The sequence below is a fragment of the Mchenga conophoros genome, linkage group LG15 (assembly GCF_057382185.1).
Source record: "Mchenga conophoros isolate Kocher_MC1m ecotype Shallow Benthic linkage group LG15, M_conophoros_male_GT1.1, whole genome shotgun sequence".
Lineage (NCBI taxonomy): Eukaryota > Metazoa > Chordata > Actinopteri > Cichliformes > Cichlidae > Mchenga > Mchenga conophoros.
The window spans coordinates 18,139,830-18,163,603 of record NC_140540.1 but is presented as its reverse complement, the minus strand read 5'-3'; the positions used below and the strand labels follow the sequence as shown (position 1 = coordinate 18,163,603).

The window sequence follows — 23,774 nt, the reverse complement described above, 5'->3', positions numbered from 1 at the left end:
TTTATTTTTTTGATCTCTCCTTTATTTCTTCAGTGGCTTTGTAGTTACAAGATTGCAGAGTAGATCAGTATTACATGAGTGTAGTAGATCAGAGTGAAACTTTACTTCAGCTTTTGCCCTGGCTGAAACCCATCAAATCTGGGGATAATAGTAAAAAAAATTACAGGTAGTGATTCACAACAACATAAATTGCATTGTCAGTTATTTGGATCATTTGGATGATCTTGCTTTGTGATTGCCCTCAGTGTAGCCAGTTATATTACAATACTGTCCTCAGGATACACCCCTCAAATAGAACACACAGGTAAGAGCAGAGATCTAGTTTGGGGCCGGGGGGCATCTGCCCCTCTCTCAGCAGATTTGTACATTAGCAGATTTGTTCAACGGCTCAGTAACACAAATATCTAGTCAACCACATGACAGCAACTTAGTGTATTTATGCATGTAAACATAGCAAAGATGACCTCCTGAACTTTAAATTGAGCATCAGAATATGGAAGGAAGATGATTAAAGTGACTCTAAATGTGGCATGATTGTTGGTGCCAGATGGGCTGGTTTGGGTATTTCAGAAACTGATCTATTGGGATTTTTGCCACACAACCATCTCTAGGATTTACAGAGTAGTGTTGTTTTTTTTAAAGGGAAAATATCTACTAAGCAGCAGTTGCCTTGTTTGGTGCCAGAGGTCCGAGAACAACCAGAATGCTTCAAGCTGACAGGAAACCAACAATAACTCATGTAACAACTCATTACAACCAAAGTACACAGAAGAAAACCCCTGAATGCACAACAAGTCGAACATTTAAGCAGATGGGCTACAGCAGTAGGTGTCAGCTAAAATGAAACTCAGGCTACAGTTTATATGGGCTCACCAAAATTGGATAACAAAAGACTGAAAAAACTCTGCCTGAATCTCAATTTCTGCTGTGACATTCAGATGGCAGGGTCAGAATTTGCATAAACATGAAAGCATGAATCTATCCTGGCTCATAACAACTTCTCAGGCTCCTGCTGGTGGTGTAATGGTGTAGGGGATAACCTTAATAGCAACATTGCTGACCATGTCTATGCCTTTATGGGCACAGTGTATTAATCTGATGGCTAATTCCAACAGGATAAAAACTTCAAACTGTGGTTTTTGAACACACCAATGAGTTTGCTGTACTCAGATGGCATTTTTGGCATGTGGTGAAAAAGGAGATTCACATCACAGATGTGTAGTCAACAAATCATGTCAATGTAAGCCAAATTTTCCAGCACCTTGTTGAATCTATGCTACAAAGAATTAATACTTCTGAATACCAAGGTGTAAAAACTAGAGATGGCACGATACCACTTTTTTATGTCCGATACCGATACCGATATCATAAATTTGGATATCTGCCGATACCGATATGAATCCGATATAGTGTTTTTTAATCAACAAAACTGTTTTTTAAATATCTTGCTGCATTTTGTATAAGTTCATACTCAAGTTTAAAACAACAACTACACTAAAGCTATTCTGTTATACCTGTATGCAAAAAAAAATATTTCATAGTTCAGCAATACTGATCAATCTAATAAACTTAAACCTACACCATCCTCCCTATTCTGGTATTTTAAAGAGTACTTAGCATAAATATTAAGCAACCTAACTAATAGGGTTCCAACTCCCAGCAACAACAAAAATAAATAAATAAAAAATAGGGAACCACCCCTCACGCTCCACCTCATGATGCTTAATCGACGTAATCAACCTTAATTTGATGCAGTGTGAAAAAAAATGCACGGAAATCAATTATTTTTCAAGAAATATTAAATAGATTCAACATCTTTCTTCAACAAAATTGCAGACTGCACAGATGGTACCTTCCCAAAGGAAAAAGTACTATAGCTTACTAGGGTATATATATTAGACTTAATAGTCACTATATACAGTAATGGACTTCTATACATTTTACATCAGATTAAAACTTTGGGTGTAAGATTCAGATAAATATTAAATAATTAAAAGCGAGACATCTTAAATGAGAATAAGAAAGAAAAGTATGTCTTTGTGCCCCCTTTTCCCTGTTCATGCCCTATCGGCCCCCCTGGCTAAACTTTGCTAGATCCGCCCCTGCACAGTTACCAGCGTCAGCTACGTAGAAAAAGATCCTCGAGTAGAAAGTAATATTAAATACATTCTAACAACAGCTGATCAAGCTTAAACGTGCTGCTGTTGTTCAGCCGCTGGTTTCCTCTTTCTGGTGCAAAGTGGGCCAAAAACAAACAAGAGACACGGACTCGCGACAGAAAAGCCGATCAGCTGATCATTAAGCAGTTTCATGATTGAAGTAGCAGCCGGAGAGCAAGAGGCAGTCGCTCGTTAAGCTTAACGCAGGAATGCTTTACAAACATTCAGAGATGGACTTACACACTTGCTTTACTTCTCTCGGGATAACTTTGTCGGAGATGAAATGCCGGGTTGCTAGCGAAGCTCCAAATGCTATCCAGACCACCGACAGGTCCCGCATGCCACAGCCGCTCTATCACGTGATGCATACTGCTCCGACGTGCTAACGTTCTGAGGTGAGTTACGGCCTGTTGCAAGTTTTGTGAGGTGCTTTCGTGATATTTAATGGATCGGATTACATTTTTTATTTTTCTCCGATATCCGATCCAGTAATTTAGGTCAGTATCGGACCGATACCGATACGTAATATCGGATCGGTCCATCTCTAGTAAAAACATCTCATTTTTAATGCTCTAAGAAGAGAAACTGAAGTGTTGTGCTTATTATCATTTTTCTGACTCAGTGATTTTAGGTAGAATTTTTTTTTGTTTATTTATTATACATTTTTATGTGAGTTTCTTTTTAATTCATTGAACAAACTTCACAGCTGTTCTGTCCAAGACTTAATAACTTGGGCTTTTTTATGCTATGTAGAAAAGCAAAGAGTAGCTGTGTTAACTTATTATAAAATTCGACTACATTCATTATCAGTTTCTAATGTCTGCTATCTGAAGATGAGGTTTGTGCTGATAACCTCATGCTCGGCCAGGTGGAGCAAGTTCAATGAAGAATTCTCCCCTGTCTCTCTCGCTGTTGCTTTTCTGTCTTTATTTTAGGTCATCTGCAGATGTTACAAGAGATTATAACAGAAACAAAGCACTCACAGATGGATCTAAAACAGTGGGTGAAAAAGGCAGCAAAGGTAGTGGCAGAAATATTAGCTTTCCAAGGAAACTGAGTGGTGACAATTCCTGATATTGTAGGACTTTGATCAATCTATGTGGATGAGAAATCTGAGGTACTCTTACAACTCCATTTCTGAGTTTTACTATAACACTCATTGTTACCTTTAAAGGGACTGTTAATAAAAATATCATCCCTCCCGAAGCATAGACTGACCTGTACCAAAAAAAATCAGTCCAAAACCTCAGTAATTTTGTCAATGACTGCTCAGAGGTCTGATATTTTTCATATTTTCCTCATTGTTCTTTTGAAGGTAGTTTTAATTTACAACAACCTCCCACTTTATCTGTGCCAATTACATTCCACTGAAACTCAGTGAATAAAGAAGGATGTCTAAATGACCTGTATAGGGTCAAAATGTTACAATTCCTTAAATTACCTTGTCTTGAAATTAATTTAACACCTATTGATGACTAAATAAAGTGTCTAAAAAGTGCTGAAATTCTGTTCATTCATCAAATCTCATTTAAAGTAAAATGATAGAAATTTCCCCTGCATATCAAATTCTAAGTTGAACGGTGTGAACGCCACACATTGTTTAAATCAGACTTTAAGTTCCAAAGAGGGCACTTTTATCCTGGAGCTCTCTGTTGTAGCCATTTGTTAGTAAAGTAGTGCCAGACTGTGATTCAGACAGGAAACATGTCAGTCTGACTTTGAGCATTAGAGCCAGTCAAGTGTCAATTCTACAGTTTGACCACAGTGTGGCGTTGTTTCCTTCAGTTTCATTCATTGGGCTCAGCAGCCAGTTGGTCACAGTGGAAGGCACATTCAGGGAGGCTCAGCAGCCAACAGGCACATTCTCAGGACAGTGTGTATATTAGATTTTGGGCCTCCAGCCCTGTATGAATTGTGTGATCTTGGTCACATGGAGTCGGCTCAGGTGGAAGTCATGTGACAAGATATCTTCAGTCAGCTGCACCAGCAAGCTGCCATCGATTCGCTCCCTTTGGAACACGGACACCGCTGCCTCTGATAGGCCAATAAACCGCAGGCAAGCTGAGACTTCCTCCAATGACAGAGCAGACAGGTCAGCGGGAGGTCGCCAGGTAGGGTCAGGGAGCGGGGACAACCCCTCAGGGACTCCTGTTGATGTCCCACCACCCTCCGCGCCTCTGGAAGAATCTGTTGTGGAATTGGGAGCAGGCTCAGGCGAGGGACAAGGGGACTGGCGGTTGAAGGGGTTCAACGCCCCAAAGGGAGCAAATCGACTCTGTGGGGGTGGCGGTCTGAGTCGAAGTCCAGAGGAAGTGAAGGAATCCACCCATGGCTCTGCCCAGGTGGCTTGTGCAGGCTGAGGATTGGCTGTGTTGTCTGTAGGGATGCCAGAGACAGGCTCAGGACTAGTAGGATTAGGGGCAGAGCAGTCACCCCAAGAGCACGGGTAACAGTAGAGGGAGGCATCGGGGGAGGGGGAGCAACTGGGACAAGACAGAGAAAATGGAAATGTTACATATCAGCTACATATCATATTTACAAAAGTATTTAAATGACCATATTTCAAGTTCCAGCAGCTACCTGCTGAAAAATTCTCCTTAGCTTGCTGTCAATTCATAAAAAATGTATCATTCCATATATCGTCTATTTATAGAACAAGCAAACAATCAATATGGAGCTTCATATTGTAAAATGGCATTGCTTTCTGTGCTTCTGTCAGTTCAGATTAGATAACCTTCCCATACTTTCTTTCCATATACCTTATAATCTTCTTTAAAGGGCAAGAACGGGAAATCTGTAAGCAGTAACCTTTCAGAGCTGAAAAATGCAGCCAAAAAAAAAAAGACTTCCCCGCATGTTGGTGACTTATCAGACAAATATTATTGCTCGTCAGGTGGGTTGCACTAAGGAAAAAACAATCTAAACTTGAGACTTGAAAATAGAAGTCCACAAACTAATGGGTGTCTACATCCATATCTTTTGGACATTTTTCATTGCAATTTATTTGGAAACAGCCATTGCAGTAGCTCTGTTTGAAGCTACAGTATTTGGACTCTTGCAGTAGTTTGGAACTCGAGGAACTTCATTCTCTCCCTTTTCGTGTAATCAATCATGTCAAGCAGTGAAACCAGAAAAGGCTTTCAATCCTCTCTAAAATGATACCAGTATGTCAAAATAAGGATTTACACATTACGTGTTTTATACTGTACCTGTCCTGTAGTCCAGAGGAGTAAAAGGAGATGTTTGGTCTCGGGGAGGTGGACGTTTTGGGGAAGCGAGGTGGAACAGGAGGGCTGGGAGCTGGACTGGAGATGGAGCCTCCTTTGGAGCAACGAGGGGGAACTGGAGGGGCGATCAAATAGCGACACTCCTCTCTCACCTGCAAGCACAAACCACACACACAGAAACATAAGCATAACAATAACACACACAACAGCCAAATAAAAAAAGGTTAATCTTAAAAATAGACTTCTCAGGAGGCTTTGTGCAAGTGTGTGCGTGCAACACATAGTAAATGTCAAACTTTGTGACCTTTACAACTCAAACAAAGTCCTTACACACAGTAGCAGCATCTAGATACACACACACACACACACACACACACACACACACACACACACACACACACACAGTGTCTTGGCAGGCTAAATATCAGGAGAACGCTATGTGTGACAGGGTATAATCCAGTTGCAGAGGAGACGTCAACACCCACACAAACCTTTCTGTTCCGCTGCCCTCACTTTAAAAGGGAAAAAAAGTTAAACAAAACAAAAGCATGAAAATGTGCGCTTTACAAACAACATACACAGTTACACATGGACACCATTGCCTGGGAAGACTCTTAGAAATGTGAAACAGCTCACTAGGTAAAACAACATCGTTTTCAATAGGACACCATTTCCTCTTTAAAAAGACAAGAAAAAAGAGATGTTTTAATTCATGGAAGTGCTGGTCGACCCCCAGCTTTAAGGTCAACACTAGAGCTGTACAGAAAATGCATTACCATATTAAAAAAGAACCTTTATAGTCTACATAAAGCCTGACTTGCACCAGTTTGAGTGTTAAAATTAATCTAGTAAATTTCATTATACATCATGTAATGCACGTTATAAATTTCATTATGCGCTACAAAAGGAATATTTTAAGGCAAGTCTGCATTTTTGCTGTACAGCAGCATTTAGGCGAAAACAGTAGAGGTGATTAATTCATTTGTAATCAGTAGAACAACAGTTATTTGGTCTCACCAAAAGCAAAAGTAAAAAATACCACAAATTCACAAAAATGTACAAAGAAAGCTAACAATATATCACCTGCAATGCTTATTTTCTGAAGAAAAAAAATTCCTAGGTATGACCTTCTCAGACTTTTCTGTAACTCAATGTCAAGCCAAACCCTGGGAACTCTGATGGAGCCAGTCAATGAGACTTTAATGGGAGATTTCCTGGCTCCAAATGGGAACTTGAAGGGGTGACTATGCATGGAAGCATGATCAGTCCATTTACAGTAAAGGTAATGTGTTAGTCACACATCTTTGAATTTCTATGTTATTTAAAGAGAGAAAATCAATGACACATGCTAGCTTAGGAAAGACTAGGGCTTAGCTGATGAATAACCACTCTGCTATTGAAGTTAGGACCTTGCTGCATATGATATTAAAAAGAGCAAACTAAAACAACCATGCCAATCAAGTCTGTGGAAATTAATTTCCTTTGGTTATTTTCAGACAGATTTTTTTCTTCTGGTCTCAGCAAGTTAATTCACACAATAATCCATAATCCAAGTAATCCTTATAATATTAAAAAACTGAAATGCTCTATATGTTTAAGAAATTTCTCCTAGGAGTTGTAGTGCTGATTTATAGCAATCACATTAAAAAGCTTCAGCAGTCTTAATAGCTTTAGCTTTCGGTTCAATTCATTAGAAATAATCAGCCACAACCTAAAAACCACTAATGAGTGAAGTGAACGACAGCACTGATTCTCTCTAGTTCTGCTTGGAAATCCTGGGTCCTTACATTGATGGAGATAAGTAGACACGTACGACCAACCCAGGTCAATAACAGCTCCCATGGCAATGTGGAACTGATGATAGTGGTTTCTCCTAAAAGAACAATCCTCCCCGAAACACTGCAAAAACTCCTCGAGAACATGGAAAAAATACAAAGACACTGACTGGTTATCCAGACATGACAGATCCCAATCTGAGCTGTGTAATGTGCCAGAACATTCCCAGAGGATCCACTACCTTTGTTCTAGGACATCTTAAGGGATCCCATGTCTATGGAGAAACAGGTTAGAGCCATTTTGGCAGCACAAATGGGCTTACACAACACTGTGTACGTGGTTTTTATGTTGAGGCTGACCAGCTTATGTATCTCTATCTATCTATGTATATCTGTATGTGCTATAAGAGTAAGGGTGGTGTATTGCAGCATTTCCAGTCAGTGTGCATTACAGTCAGTGTGCGCTTGTATTTGCGTTGAGTGTATCAGTGGGGTTTAAGAGCTGTTGTGTATGAATAATTCAAGGCAGCCATCCTGACTTTTAACAGCCGGATGCTACTGTGGACAGATAAGAAGGATGACAGACTGAAGAACGAGAAGATGGATGGGAGGCAAGGACTGCAACTCACAGCATCAGATTTTGGAGGTACAGGTGGCGGGGTAGACACTCTTGTCACCACGGTACCAAGAGAACCATCCAGTGAGGAAGATGAATGGAAGGATATGAGGTTTGGCTCCTTTCCTAAGCCCTCTGCATTTTGATTGGTCCAGAGTTCCTCATAAGGGATTTCCTCAGCGGTCCTCATTTCACCCTCAGTCCATTCAGGAGTCACATACTCCCTCTCCTCACCTGGCCCCTCCCCTAGCCGCTCTCCAAGGGAGTCCCTGCAGCGCTGAGATACGCTGTCTGAGACTCCACCAACATACCCGCACATTGAGAGACGCTGCAGTGCCGGTGCCAATGAGTCCTGGCTCGACACGCACACGCGAGAGCGCCGTGGGCTCACACACTCCTCAGTCATACACTCCAATTCTGGCCGAGTTTCTCTAACAGCACGAGAGTAGGCATCTGGGTCAAATGCATGTCGCAGAAGAAGGCTCTCCAATGCTGCTTTGTGCACGGAGGCCTCGGCCACATTAAACCGGGGCATGCAACGCAGCAACAAAAAGTGGGAGGGGGAGACTTCCTGATGGCGGAGAACCATGCAGAGCACCACCGTCTTGCTGACTATGTTGAGCAGCTTGTAGCGGTGGCCCTCTCGTACTGCGTGACGGTCGTAGGGGTTTCGTGGCGGCCTCGACGGCACAGACACGTTGACGGGGAGGCGGACTCTCTCGATGATGCTGCGCACCGTGTGCTCCCCCCCCAGCATGCCTTGCTCCAGTGGAGAGCGTGTGCAGAAGCGTCCACGGCAGCCAAAGGGCAAACTGACACTTTGATTGGTGCGATGGTTCATGCAGACCAGGCAGGGCGTTTTACCTGAAGAGACAAAGAAGATATTTAGGAGTTCACGGGTGGATCAGTCCTAACACAACAATAATACAATTTTAACTTTTTCAAAAATGTCTATGTTTGAACCACAAATCCACAGATTTCAATGTGAAGTGAATACCTTTGATCTTCTTGTTACAGCGCAATGTTCTGCTGGGAAACTCTGGGTTCTGAAAGTTATTTTCACATGCGCCAAATACCACCCCCTCCCACCCACCAATAGCAACAGGATATCTTCAACACAAGTGACCTCCACTAGCAGGACAATGTGCCCAGCCACGCTGTAAAAAATGCTCGAGAATGGCTCTAGGACCACACAAAGAGTCCAATGTGTTCACTGCCGGGTCTGGACTCCCAATCCGCAGGACTCATCAAGGCCCTACCCTGCAATCCACAGGACCCATATGATCTTCTGCCAACGAACAGCCCCAGGGAACCTGTGTCCATGCTGCGACAGGTCAAAGCTGTCTTTTGCGGCATGAAGGACACCTAAACAATATTAGGCAGGAGGCTTAAATGTTGCGGCTGACTGGTATTCTTCAAAAAAAAAAAAAAGGAATGAACTTCAGCAACCTTCAGTTCTGCCAGTGCTTTTGTTTTCCTCGTTCTCGTGTGCATGTTCTACAACTGAAACGGCGCTTCATAACTTTACAGCTCAATAGTTCAGCCTGACTTACTTCTGGGAGTCTTTCCTAGTCGTCTAAGAAGCGCGCTCAGTCCCGTCTTTTCCTTTGAGGGAGTGGCACAGAGAAGCTCTGCTTTCCCCATGAGCGACAGCTCATCTCCAGCCTGCAGAGTGAAACTGTAGGGCTCACTGTCTTCACTAAATTCCCCTGAAACAACCTGCAACACAGACATGGATGTATATGTGTATAAGATATTGCATGACTCAGGGATTAATTACTATAAAAGTACTGTTGTGGTTAGTTAACTACCTGTAGTTAAAAGCCACTCCCCATCCATGGACCTTTTTTTTTGGACCAAATTCTCGTCAGCCAATCATGGCCTCGAAAAAAGAAGTCTATATCTAAATTTGGTTAAACAAAAGTGAAAAGTCCTCTTTTGAGGCTATTATGGAAAACTTCAATGCAACTAGATTTCACCCACCATTTCATGTTTTACACCTAGTTTTTGTTTCAGTAATACAAACATCCTTGCCTTTGTTTTTTCATTTGTTATAACATATTTAGATATGAAATGACTGTGATCAGACAGCCACACTTCAAGCATCCACTTCGAGTGCACAGTCTGAGGAGGTTGCAGAAATGTTGAGAAGGAAGAGTGTCCCTTCACTTTTCAAACACCTTAGAAGAAGGCTTTTCACCTTTCAGTTTTGACCAAATCTTAATGCTGTTTAGATTTCATTAAAGCTGTCTTTATTGTCTATTCAGTGTCTGTTCGCTTTCTTTCAAACACGTTTTTGCTGTGGTGGTAAATAGGGCAAAGCTGAAGTGGAAATTCATTATAGGCGTGCCTTACTTTGACACTGAAAGTGATCGTCTCCATGACAAAAACTCGGTCTGGAAAGGCACCAGCAACCTCCTCCACACTAGAGAAATACTGGACTGGATCCCTGACGTCCCGGTCTTCATCCAGCAACTTGAATTTGCCTATAGAGAAGATCGGTGTGATACAGGAGGAAAGAAAGGGGTGAAGAGTGGCAAAGGAAATGAGAGAGAGGACAGAAGAAGATTATGTTGAGAGATGGGAGAAGAGAAACAGTGAAAAGAGGTAGGAAGAGAAGAGTGGAAGGGGAGAGCGAGTTAGGAAAAAGCCAGAGGCGGGGAAAAAGAGCGGGTGAAAAGTTCCTTTTCGGCTGCTTATAGTTTCACTATAAAAGCACACACATCTGCAGCAGAGGAATATAAAGACACCTCGGTGACCTATGACCTGGCACCAGCTCTTTCCCAATCGACAGCCGACTGGGTTGCCACAGTAACGAATAAAGGACCCCCATTCTCACGCAGAGCAGAGACACATCACCATGGAGACACTTACACATACACTGTCACGCACACACACAAACTCATCCCTCTCTCTCTTTGACTCTTTCTGTCCCTTGCTCATCCCCTCGTCTGTAAATCTTTCACCCTCCTGAACTTAAGTTTTGTGCTGTTGAAGCTGTAAATATTTTTTTTTTGCCTTTTTGCCTCTTTTCAACATTGAAAAGAGTCATTTAACAGCCCGTAAACCAAACCGACATTGTTCAAAGGACATTTTAAATGCTTTGCTCCTGTTGGCCAGTTTATCAGACTGCAATGGAACGACTACATCCTTTCGAGGATCCTCCTTCTTTTCACAGAGTCAGAGTTTGAATGAACAAGAGAAGTTTTTTGGGGGGTTTTTTGGGTTTTTTTGTCTGGTAGACAGAGTAGAATACCAAACTCCACCATCATCTACGCCAGAAGCTCTCTCATTCTCTTTTTCTTCCACCCCCCACTTTCCAATTCAAAATGAGCCCCTAGGATAAGGAGCTTCCACCCACCTAACAATACCAGCAAAATCCCACTTTTCAACACAACCCACCACCCCCTCAAAGAGTAGGAGTTGGAAATAAAACAAGGTTTACCACCAACCTAAACAAAGCCCTGCTCAATTCTGGAAATGTATATTTAGTCAAAAGTGAGATTCCAAATGTCGCTGATAGGCAACAGAACACAGATGTGACGTCATATTAAAAAGCTGCTCTTGCTATATGATAAAGCAGGCTGGTATTTGTAAAGGCTTCCACATAAGGCTTTTGGCCACTGGGTCCACCTTACAAGGGTGGTTGCAGCCTCAGTTGCTTCCCTTAATCCCATTCATGATAAGTGATCATTCAGCTTTTCTGTCCTCTGTCATCCCAGCCTCTCAGTGATGGGTAGACGAGGATGCAGACAAGCAGGGAGGAGAAGAAGGAGGGAGGCATCCTGTTGTCCATCCCCACGGGGAAACCTATATTGCACTCATCCTACGCTTATTTAGACTTCCTGTATGAAGTCATCACACAGACATTAGCTCATCACAGACGATGGCCTGTGATTCCAAAGCAACTCATCTAACATATTTAAAGGGACACAAAAGTAGTGCTAAAAGGATGCGTTCATGTAAATGCGTCTTTTTCGGATCTGTTGGAATGCATCATTAAGTAAAGAGGATGTCAGGCTGATGATTTGCTTCAGGGTCTCCTATTTGATTTCATCACATAAAAAACCACTCTTTGATTACGAACACACTTTTTCACGATTGCAAACTGATTAGACACAAATAAGAAACAACTATATTTATTGCAAACAAACAAACAAAACAACACAAGTAAAGTCAAGGATTACAGCCAGAATAGGTCACTAAAAGAATTATGGAGCTGCAGCCTTCTATCTTTAAAGCTGGACAGATACTCCTTTTTAATTAAATCTTGGAAGCACACAGCATGTTTTAATCAGCTTTTCTCCGTGGCCAGAACTTTTATGTTTGAACTGCACGGATGAGCTGACTGGCCACAACAAGGGCTCTAAACCCACTGAATGTAAGCAAGGGACCTTTGGTTGAGTTTGTCCATTGTTGCTGTGTTTAGTGTAGTGAAGAAGAGAGAGGGGCAACATTACTTTGTGCAATTCTTGCAAGAGGAAAAGAGAAAAATAGGGGGTCACAGCTGGCTGGGAGAAGCAGACAATACAGTCTGTTTGTTGTGTGTTGATTTTTGTCAGAGCTCTGCCTAAGATTACAATGTGAAAGTCAAGTCATATAAAAGACTGTCTTCTGATTATTCAAGCAATTAATTGAGGGCCGTTACCCGCTGGGAGTGAGAACATAAAAGAACAACTCACTCTCCCAGATCCTGAAATTAGGCATTAATATTAACCACTTTTTGAGCTTACAAGAGGCTATACAGATCTTTCCTGTTTATACTGATAACACCCCAAAAGTTCTACATTAAAACGGATATAAACAGAAACGTTGGAAAAAATAACCAATGCTAATGAACAATGCCATTAAGTTGAAAAAAAATCTGCATATCTCCGACTCTGCATAGATTGATTTATTTATACATCTAGGAGTTTACTAGAGCAGCTTTAAACAGTCAGTCCAAAGTAATTCCCAGTTATCCTTTAATGAGCCTTGCACCTCCTTAGTTATGACTATAGGAAGGATATCCCCTCTCCATGACATCATGCAGAGCCAAGAGTGAAAAGAAAAAGCCTGAGCTGAGTCTGAAGCCGGAGCTCTTTGGCTCACAGGACTTAAGCTGACCTTATTAATTAAAATATTTCACCATCTTTAATAAGCATTCATGAATATAAGAATAAAACAAAAGCTTGCCTTTATTGTGCGTATTATAATTTATAGCTTTCAATCCAATCTCAACACTAAACCAATAAAATAAGTTTAAAAAACAAAGAAACTGAACAAACTAGTGAATCGTTGTTACCTTTATTGGGCATTCTTTATTCTACTTGGTAATATATATATATTTGCTATTTTATTACTTTCTGTGTTTCTAATCTCTGGGAAATACTAGCTGTCACGTGTTTCAGATATGAAATGCTGAATGATCTCAACATACTCCCCCCTCCCAGCCAAATGTTGTAGCGTGAGGTGACATCAGCACTCCATCAGTGGAGGAAGCAATGGAGAGAAGGCATTAAGATCCAGTTACACTGAGAATAATGTGACTGGGTTGAGAGTCGGAACAATGGGATGGTGGGGATGAGCTCCGGTGAGGTCATGCTGGCTAGACTCATTCAGCAGGAAGACGCGAGTCAATGGACAACTGGAGTCAGACAAGGTCACATGGTACACGAGTGAATGTGTGAATGAAGGTGGTAGTAGAAGATGTGCTCATCTGTACATTAAGAGTTTAAAGTACGCAACTCCTCCGCAAAGAGATTCTATTATGCTTTTATTCATTCCCTGTCTGTTACAATGGCAGATGATCATATTAAGGACAGGAAAGGTTTTATACTGCATAATGAGGGACGAAATCTCTGGTTTAAGTAAACTTGTTTAGAGTATTTCAACTTTTGGATCTGTATAATATCAGAGTGCGTGGATGTCCATAATATGGCCACCTCAGGCACAAGGCTCTGAATGTCAAAAGATGACCCCCGCACATCTCTCTTTTAAACATTCTGTTTGTGAGGGACAACCAATCAGATAAAAGTTGTTTTGAAATGGGGAGGAGCTAAGAATAGCTTGACTACACCAAGACCCAGTATAAATTAAATAACTGATTATTTTAGTTTGTAATTCGTTTAGAGGTACTCTGATAGATTTGAAGAATAAAAGTTAAATTAATGGCTCCAGATTATTGTGTTATTTTTTTATTACTTAGCAGAAAACTGACAGAATTACTGGAATAGATTGGAAAGTGTAGGATGTCCGCTAACATTTCTACTGGTACTAACAGGGTCAGGGGAAGGTTTGTGTGTTTCAAGGTGTTTTCATTTTCTTGAACAAGAGTGTGAACTCTCCTGAATGAACTGGAGCATCAGCAATTCTATTATTAATTATGAATTACCTCACATTAATAAGGAGTGGTTTTTACTGACATAACACACAAAGAAGGGAAGTTTCCAATCAACCCTGGAGGGAGGAGTTGGGGAGGGTCGTTATTAATATAAATTCAGTTCGTTTATGACAATTATGTGAAACTTTTTTATTTCTTGATAGATGTAGGAAAAAAACTACTGAGCACTGTGCTTGAAGCTGTTCTTAAGTAGAAATACAGCTGCACAATTTATCCCTAGAGCATGCTGGCAAACTGTGTTGTGTCAAACACAGGATGCAGTCATAGTGAGTATTGCGCAAAAGTCTTGAGACACTGGTCTTTTTTTTTAAATACAGGTATGTTTTTACTTGGTTGGCAATAATGTGTTTGTAAATACTATCATGCTGAAAAATGAAGCTGTTGCCAATCGGATGCTTTGCAGATGGTATTGCACGGTGGCTCAAAATCTGATTGTGCTTTTCTGCATTCATGATTCCGTCAATTTTGACAAGATGCTGAACAACACGGACTGAAATGCAGCCCAAAACCAGGACAGAGACATCATGTTTTACAGATGGTTCTAGACAATCTTTGTTGCTTGCTCCTGACCTCCTCCACTCTCCACAAGTTTGGATTCGTCACTCCATAAGATCTGTTGCCACTGATTTTTAGTCCAGTTCTTTTCTTAACCTTTTCTCCCTGTTTCCCTTCTAAGAATGGCTTCTTGACCGCCACCCTTCCATTGAGACCATTTCTGATGAGGCCTCAGCAAACAGTAGACTGTGCAGATGCACATCTCAGGTCCCAAGTCAGGTGTTTGCTAGATTTGTTTCCTATTTCTCATGGACATGACTTTCAGGTGTGGTTCATCTGCTATAATTTTTCTTGCCTGTACACACCATGCTGTGATATGCCAAATTTTCAGCTAGCAGTACTTTGAAAATAACCTTTTTAGTGCAAAATTGCTATTTTATATCTCTCAAAATGTGTTATCTGTAGAATTTTGCATAGATATAACTGAAGAAACTGTAACAAATAATGCATTTTGGTGACAGGCTGCTTTGGTTCTTTGCTAAGTTGTCTGTTATGTGTAGACACAACACTGGTCCATTCGTGGAGTTGAGGTGCCTTTTGATCTTTGAATGATTCATAGGTCAGTGTTAAGTGGCTTAACAATCAAAAGAATTCTCAGGAAATAGCCAGCTACAAGGAAGAGACTGACAATGAGTGAAAAACAGCCAATTTCCAAAGAAAAGCTTTGAAAAATCTTCAGACAGCCTGAAGAACTACTGCTCAAGACAACTTTAAAAGATGAGAAGAAAGTTAAAATAGGACTCGAGACTCAAGACTTTTGCACAGTACTGTATATTAAGCTTAATTAAATCTTAACACTTTAATTAAATGGTATTATAAGATTTGAAGGAACAACACAAAGAAAATAACATATTGAACTTTCAGCTTATTGATCCACAGCTATTTTGTTTGTAGATGCTTTCAGAGAAAAAGAATCCTGTAGAAATTCTTGACCTGTTTTTTACTCCTGCAGCAAATGAACATTTTATGGAAAATCTATATATTTAGGACAAAGGTTTTCTCCCCGCTGATGTATAAAAGCAAAGTGTATGTGCAGATGCATGCTCACCCTGATACTGCAGAGGGATGTCAATTTTGGGACCAATTACATAGTGACCCTCCTCTAAGCTGTGGGCCGTCACTGTGGTCCACTGACGGCAGGAGTGTAAGAGCACCACATCGTCCTCTGACAGACCCTCCACACATTCACCTGCAGCAAACAAACACACACTCAGAAAGGAATAGGCAAATAGTGTGCAAGTCTCAGGTTTCTCAATTCTAAGGTCACACTTAGCAACTCAGCAGTGGAAAACATTAAAACACCCTCGTAAAAAGCACACATAATTACCACAATCAGTGATGGATCACCCCCCGCTAACCTACTCATCAGGACCCTGCTATGCAACTGGCAACCTACAATTACACAGCCCCCATACACAAACACACAAACAGGGCAGTCCGGCTTTCACAAGAGCTGTGTAGCACAGTGGCATTGATTTCTGCTGATAGCACAGCAGTACAATTCAATCACGCAACACAATGTTACTCCCAAGCCTTTGAGTCAAACAATCATGTTGCTAGATGGCTGACTATAAACACAGAAAAGGATACTTGGAAGAAATAAAGCACATTATCTACTGAAACAATGTTAGCTTTCTTCAGGAAGTTTTGCTCATTCCAATTCAATGCTTCGTACTAAACTGTGATGTTAGTATGTCTTATATCGCTCTTGCCTGAGGATGTAGTAATTCTCTGTTATCTTAACATTTCTCCCTGTTCAAAACCTCAATGTTTGGGCCACTGTTTTGTTTTAAACTTTGATTTTTGCACCTAGGTATTTCTTTAGTTGGGAGGGAGCTTTGAAAGGGTCTGTGATAAATGCCTTTTTGAAGTTTCCTTTCAATTTAGGAGAAGTGTTATACCCATTTATTTTTTTCTAGGTTCTGAGACAAACCCCACAAACACTTCCACTACTAACCACTCTGATATATTCTAAGGGAGTCAGACAGGTTGAAAACTTTCCTTGTGTAGCCTCAATGCAGTCAGTTGGGTGGCTATTTAATTTGCAGTCTGCAGCGTTCATATTGCAGCCCATCACACTCAATTACATCTTTACCCACTCTTGCCGGAGAACACACACACACACACACACACACACACACACACACACACACACACACACACACACACACACACACCATATGGATAAACACTGTAGTTGTTTGTTGACGCTGCCCTGAAACGGAGCTGTCATCATGCCCTGCTGTAAATAACTAACTACCATCTGGGCTGGCTGGATATGCAAAAAAGGAGGCATCACGAGTGGGGTAACTACAGTGCAGTTAATAAACACCTACGGGAGGTCTCTCTATGCGATGTTCAGGCGCGCTGCCGGGAGTAAGGTGCGTAATTTTTCCGGGACTGTGACACGGCTTCGGGTGCGCGCTTTTGTGCAGCGGGGAAACTTGGAGGGGTTTTTTCTTCTCCAGAGTTGCTTCTCGTTAGTATTCACTACATTCGCCGACAGATTACAGCATTTGCATATGAATAGAATTGAGCAGCACTTCAACAGCACAACAGATACTTTGTTGCTTTCCAGGCCTCGCTGAGACTGGAACAACTTTGGCCACGACACCCGTCGCCCGTTTCCAAATTAAAGACACCGAATCTGGTGAAGGTGAACGTGAAGGATCACGCTGGCAACGAAAAACATGAGAAATTAATAGAAAACTTGACACTAACGTTAAAACGCGTCTTGCCCGTGTCAGTGAACTAGTGCGGCACGGGTGCAGCGGGTGTATCAAGGTGGCCAGTCTGAACTAAAATATTAACGGAAACACCATCAGATTGGTTTCAAAGTAAGAGCAAGAACCTGGCACTGGCGACTGGGATCAACAATAAAACCTATTAACTCTTAATCCCGTATTACCATTGATGTATGTACTTATTTATTTATTTTTGTGACATAGACATGAGCAACGTAACAAAGATATAATATACTGGACATGTAAATGAAAGCGTATGTTGAGCATGTAATATATCCTCTACTAATCTGTAGTGCCTTAAGTTTACTGTAATCGCATTTTAATATTAGCAGACCAGTAAAACACATTTTTTATTTATACTGTTTTTATTTAAAAGCCAATGTTTTTCTTTTAAATTCATTTATTTTAATCTGCTCTATTGCACTCATCTATACAAAACATCTGCCTAAATTAAAGAGTAATTCAATTCGTTGTGCTCATAGATTTGTTGGTTTTGCTCAAGTTAGCTGCTTACAGTTTTTTGCATTTCAAGTTTTCCCTCTTACTAAACGCGCTGACGAATGCGAACATTTATTTTGAAAGTTAAAACCGGAAAAGGTATTTTTTTCTGCCGACCTTGATGCCATTAAAGCACTTCACACGTTCTCCATTAAATTTGGACACTTGTTTTAAACCCCACCGAACGTTATACTCTAAAGCTTCCCACAAACACACTTTATTTATATTTTCACCCTTTTCTTCATTACTCGTCATCATTTTTCTTCACTAGCGTCACGGTTACGATAATTGTAGTGATAAGGAGCCTCAGCGTTAACTAACAACAGTTGGCAAAAGAATTCAACAACAAAAAAAGTGTAAAAAGTTTCTTATGGTCGTGTCGGAGGTAAAATCACCCAGTGAAGCAGGTTTATGTCTCTTACCGTGGGCCAGGCGGACCAGAGTGGGCAGACGGAACTTGCTGACCACCGCGTCCAGCGGCAGCGCCAACGGGCTCCAAGTGATCTCCGACAGGCTCGCCGACAACTTCTCCATCCTCGCGGGTCATCACGCTACCGGAGATAACGGTGACGATGGTGGCGAAGATGGTGATGGCGTTGGTGGTGATGACAGCGATGGACTGGAGAAAGGTGAGGGTGACGGTGGTGGTATAATGGCAAAGAGTTTCGCCATGTTTGAATGTAGGAGAGAGGGAGCGGAGTCACAGTCGGTGCGCTCGAGAGGAGAGAGGGGGAGGGAGGGAGCGCGAGCCCTCTCTCGTTCATTCTCCCCCTCTATCAGCCACTGTTTGTCCACCACCACCCTCATATACAAGTGAATCCGAAACCCAGTCAAACTAGTAGTAGGACTCAAAATGATCAGAAAGGAGGTGAAATGCGCCGATGTCCACTCTGACTGTCCTGGTTTGTAACTCGTGTTTTTCCACTTTATTTATTACATCACTTTGTCCGCTGAGGTTAAACCGTGTAGGTGGTACATGATGTTAGAAGCAGGGACCTTTGGCAAGCATTAGGTCTGGTTTTCGTCAGCTGCAGATTCATTTTCAATACCCAAAAGCCTTTGGCCACAGATAGACCTCATCCACAGCCTGTCATTTACTGTAATGATATACACTCCCTTGGCATCTCGTTGGGCACATCTGTCTTAAAACAATATAGTCTAATTCAGCAGCACTGCAGTAAGTACTGCCATCATCAAGGCTGTGGGCTTCAGTATTGCTGTAATAGTCTCCTAGAGTTTGCTTGTATGTTAACTGCAGCACAAACCTCCAAAATGATCATAACGTTCATAACTTTTTTTAAACACCCAAAAAGACGCCACACTTCCTCACACAGCACTTAATTTGTGGCCTGAGGCAGGACTCCAGTCAACTCATTCAGTTCACTGAACATAACTGTACACACAAACCTATTTATTTCCTATTGATTTTTTGTCAACACATCAGTCATGATGCTACAATTCACTGTGCAGCTGAACAGATGAGTGTGGACTTCACAAGAATAATGTAACCAATGCTGGATATACAATTGTAAGTTCTTAGCTTTATCAAGTGACCTCAGCACATCAAAAACCGAGATTCCTGGTTTCCAAGAATGACTGACCACTCTTAACACCCACTCATTGCCAAATATAGTAGTGCTGCAACTTATTCCCAATTCAGTTAGTTAAAATGCAAACCCAAACTGCGATTCACTGGCTATAAATAGCTCACTTATTCCCAGCTTTTCCCCTCCTCCTTCCAAAAGGAAACACTAAAGTGCAAAAGGATACAACTGTCCAAAACAGTACAAGCCTGACTAAATAATGTAAAACCTTAATTGGGATGTGACAGTTCATAGTTCATTTTGAATTTAGAGTCTAACCATAAAGCAATGCAAGCTCAATATAGTTGGTGGACTTGCAATATTTGTATTACAAAGCATCAACAACAATGTGAATAAACTAGTCCCACTTGTATACTTTTAAGAATGTATTGACCTCAATGTAATCATCAAGAGGCCTTTTTATTTAAAAACAGTGCAGACACTTAAGTCTTCTCATGGTTTTGTTCAGAGAAGAGCTTAAGGATCATTTATATACCCTTCTCTTGATTGTGATCTTATTTTGGTTAGTCTTTGTGTGTCTACGGTCACCACAGGAAAAAGAAAATCTAGTGCTGTTGCTTTATGAAAAGAGAGAGAGAGAGAGAGAGAGAGAGAGAGAGAGAGAGAGAGAGAGAGAGAGAGAAAGCCAAATTAACCAAAGTTGAGGAAAACAACTTTATTTGTTCCATATTAACAAAAATTCTAATATGAAGCTGAGCCTCTGGATTGGGGGGTATTATTTCACAACAGGTGGAGGGTTGGTCTGCATGGTGGAAAGCTCAATGGTGGGGCTCTGGGGGAAAAAAAATAAAGAGAGGAAAATGTTTAATCAGTAAAAGTCAGTAAGTCCTGTCCAACCATGCAAGATGAGATTACAGTCAATATATTGCAGCAACAAATATCACCAAGAAATAACAAGATTGTCCAAGTAACCCGCTAGTGACATCTGGAGGTAAACACATGCAACAGCACACCATCTAACAGAATAACTTGACTTTTTCCAGAGTGGTACAGATCATGTTCATTGCTCTACCACTCAATCTCAGATCAAGTCTAAATCAGATTTTTCATTACATTTACACATTCACAAATATTTCCTCTATTCTAAATATGACAGTGGTCACTAACAGCAACTTTAAGCCATTTTCTTATATACAGCTCATTCTGAGTAAGTCTGAATCTGCGTTTTTGCACCACTTTATGGTACAGATGTTCTTGGTTAAAGCTGTAATTGTGTGCTTTTCACAAACTAACCAGATTAACTAATTTACAGCTTCATTTTAAATATATGTATGGTGGCCTGTGAATGGGAATATTCATTTTAATGAATTTAACAATGGGTTGGCGATCGTGGCTCAAGAGTTGTGAGTTCGCCTTGTAATTGGAAGGTTGCCGGTTCGAGCCCCGGCTTGGACAGTCTTGGTTGTTGTGTCCTTGGGCAAGACACTTCACCCGTTGCCTACTGATGGTGGTCAGAGGGCCCGGTGGCGCCAGTGTCCGGCAGCCTCGCCTCTGTCAGTGCGCCCCAGGGTGGCTGTGGCTACAACGTAGCTTGCCATCACCAGTGTGTGAATGTGTGTGTGAATGTGTGGATGTGTAAAGCGCTTTGGGGTCCTTATACAAATACGCTATACAAATACAGGCCATTTACCATAACTCATCTTTGTCACAAAGATTTTTAGAGACTGTCATGGTATATTTTATGTTGTATTATGCGTCTTAAGATGGAAATATCAAGATAATCTGGCAATTAAAATAGCCAATACATTTAATATTCTTGTTAAGCATTACTGAATAAAAATAAATGCCACATAGTGCTTACAAAGCTCAGTGGCGATTTGGTATAGCTCCCAGCACTGCAGACAAACTTATGTCACCACACTTAAAGTCACATTTCTTGAACTTGAATTATAGTATTGGTAAAATAAGTTAGTACTTACTGTCCTTCACAGCCTTCTTCTTGCCTGAGATGACAGAAAACCAAAAAGATTTGTTTAACAAATACAATGAAACAACCCATCTAGATTGTCAGTAATACTTTAATGATTTTTTACTAACAGCTTTTCAATAAAGGACCAAAGCATTCACATAGCAGTAAAATACAAATTGCAATTAAGAGACTGTATGAAAGCACCTCACAAATCACACAAAAGCGAATATTAATTTGAAGATTTTGGCATAGAAACTGCAGACTGATGCCTAACAGGTTGTTTCAATCAGTCTGTTTACTAAAAAAAAAAAGGCAGTTACAATACAGGTTCAAAGGGTCATTTTAAGTTTGCATGTCATATTTTATCTGCACTTCTAGTAGATGACATCTAATATAATGTTATAAATAATAATAATAATAATGAATTTTTGAACTCACCCCCATAGGAAACTTTGTAGTACAGGTATGTCATGATGCCAACACCAGCCCACATCTCTTGGTATGCCTTAGTGTAGTAAGGGCTCATCAGGGACCACCAGCTTGCAAACGCACGTCCAGCCATCTGAAGGAGGAAGCAGCAGCAAAGTATGAAATTACAGGTCCTCTGTTAAAATCCTCAAAAAACAAAAACAAACAAACAAACAAACAAACAAAAAAAACAAAACAAAAAAAACCCACCTTGCATAATCTGAATATCTAACCCGAAGCTGCATGAACACTAAACTAACATTCAGTCAGCACCAATTTCGACTATAGCTAACTCTCAGAAGCCAGTTAATCAGAAATTAATTCGCACAGAGTGACACCTTGACCCTCAACACGGAGGTCTATCTGATGACTATGGCCACCAAAGAAAAGATGCGTTAAAGAAACATTTTTCTAAACTTTATTATACTACTGATTAACTGACTTGTTGGGTTAATGTCCCTGCTGATACCGACCTGCCTGCTAGCAAGCTTTTAGTTACCCGTTACGTGTAATAATAAATACATACATGTCGCTAATACGAGAAAAAAGAGAAAGTTTACACGTAAATAAATAACAGCTTAGCGCGAGAAGCTAACTATTTCATTCAATAAAACGGCCCGTGACGGACAGATTAGCATCTTTTCTGTAGAACTACAAAGAACGCCAACTAGCCTTAGCAAGACGCTAGCTAGCAAGAAACACCTGGAAAGGCAGCATACATGTCCACAGTTAGTCATCCAGCTTTATTTTAAATACCTATCGTGATGCACTGAGTGTTGTTATGTTATCGTTAAAGTAACCTTGCTAAATAAAAATGAAATCCACCCTTACATTTTAGTTTGTCACGCTGCAGAAGGAAGGTCAAGACAGCGCTGCTGCTAAACGTCAAAGTCGTGGGGGAAAGCTTCTTCTACTTTCAACAGCGTAGTACTTCCGGTACGTTTTTGCTCCGTAGTGCCACCGAATGGAGGGACCAGTTTGAGACAAACTAAGCTTTGTGACACGGTGCATTTTCCTGCTGAAAGCAGCCATGGGTACACTGTGATCATAAAGGGGTGGACATGGTCAGCATTGATACTCAGGTAGACTGTGACGTGTAAAAGATCTATAATATATATATCTAGTTATACAGTATCTATAGTAATAGTTTATCTATATGTTATTGTATATTTTTTCTAGTAGATTTATCTTTTTAAGGTCTGCAGTAATGTGTAACTAAATATTTAAAATAAGTGGTATGGACTGCAAAGTGTACTTTTTGCATTGCAATTGCAAGTCTAGCCTCATATTGACTATTTCTTGCATTCACTATTTCCTCTTCAGTCACCTTTCTCACTCACTATGTGTAATTAGACCTCTCTGCACTGAATCATACTTGTTATTAATCTCTAGCTTTCTTCCACAGCACGCCTTTTATCCTGTCTTCCTTCTCTCAGCCCAACTGGTCGCAGCAGATGGCTGCCCCTCCCCGAGCCTGGTTCTGCCGCAGGTTTCTTCCTGTTAAAAGGGAGTTTTTCCTTCCCACTGTCGCCAAAGTACTTGCTCATAGGGGATCATATGATTGTTGGGTGTTTCTCTGTATGTATTATTGTAGGGTCTACCTTACATTATAAAGTGCCTTGAGGCGACTATTGTTGTGATTTGGTGCTGTCTAAATAAAACAGAATGGAATTGAACTGAATTGAATATTCATAATCAGTTGATTATTGCTTGGTAAGCCAGAAGTATGTTTTAAGATAAGATCAAATGCAAACAGTTGGCTCGGTTTCTTTGCGTTTGAGTTCTTGACAACCCATGGGTTTAAGTAGACAGCAACTTATAAGTGTTAAAAGTCAGC

The 23,774-nt window shown here is 40.8% G+C and overlaps 2 protein-coding genes across 3 annotated transcripts; both read right to left on the bottom strand.

Annotated features, from left to right (window-relative positions):
* Nucleotides 1-19,231, bottom strand: garem2 (GRB2 associated regulator of MAPK1 subtype 2). 2 transcript variants are annotated; one of them, XM_085248243.1, is made up of 7 exons: nucleotides 18,379-19,231; nucleotides 15,763-15,903; nucleotides 10,133-10,263; nucleotides 9,331-9,496; nucleotides 7,791-8,641; nucleotides 5,369-5,538; nucleotides 1-4,642 (listed from the first exon to the last, which is right to left on the bottom strand). In XM_085248243.1, exons 1-7 carry the CDS (start codon nucleotides 18,488-18,490, stop codon nucleotides 4,042-4,044), a joined length of 2,172 nt encoding a protein of 723 aa, XP_085104369.1. In that variant the 5' UTR covers nucleotides 18,491-19,231; the 3' UTR covers nucleotides 1-4,041. The 2 variants fall into 2 exon arrangements, with proteins under 2 accessions (XP_085104369.1, XP_085104370.1); XM_085248244.1 differs by lacking the exon at nucleotides 15,763-15,903.
* A 969-nt stretch (nucleotides 19,232-20,200) lies between these two features.
* Nucleotides 20,201-22,925, bottom strand: atp5mj (ATP synthase membrane subunit j). The gene is made up of 4 exons (XM_085248248.1): nucleotides 22,769-22,925; nucleotides 21,908-22,031; nucleotides 21,480-21,503; nucleotides 20,201-20,332 (listed from the first exon to the last, which is right to left on the bottom strand). The coding sequence occupies exons 2-4, from the start codon at nucleotides 22,029-22,031 to the stop codon at nucleotides 20,319-20,321; spliced, it is 162 nt and encodes a 53-aa protein (XP_085104374.1). The 5' UTR covers nucleotides 22,769-22,925; the 3' UTR covers nucleotides 20,201-20,318.
* Between the last annotated feature and the right edge of the window lie 849 nt (nucleotides 22,926-23,774).

Bases quoted from the DNA above. Each gene is read 5' to 3' on its own strand.
- garem2 (XM_085248243.1), bottom strand. From the start codon at position 18,490: ATGGAGAAGTTGTCGGCGAGCCTGTCGGAGATCACTTGGAGCCCGTTG. The intron at 15,904-18,378 runs GTAAGAGACATA...TGTTTGCTGCAG, and splicing joins TCTGGTCCGCCTGGCCCACG to GTGAATGTGTGGAGGGTCTG. The intron at 10,264-15,762 runs GTGAGCATGCAT...TCTTCTCTATAG, and splicing joins CATCCCTCTGCAGTATCAGG to GCAAATTCAAGTTGCTGGAT.
- atp5mj (XM_085248248.1), bottom strand. From the start codon at position 22,031: ATGGCTGGACGTGCGTTTGCAAGCTGGTGGTCCCTGATGAGCCCTTAC. The intron at 21,504-21,907 runs GTGAGTTCAAAA...CTGTCATCTCAG, and splicing joins CTACAAAGTTTCCTATGGGG to GCAAGAAGAAGGCTGTGAAG.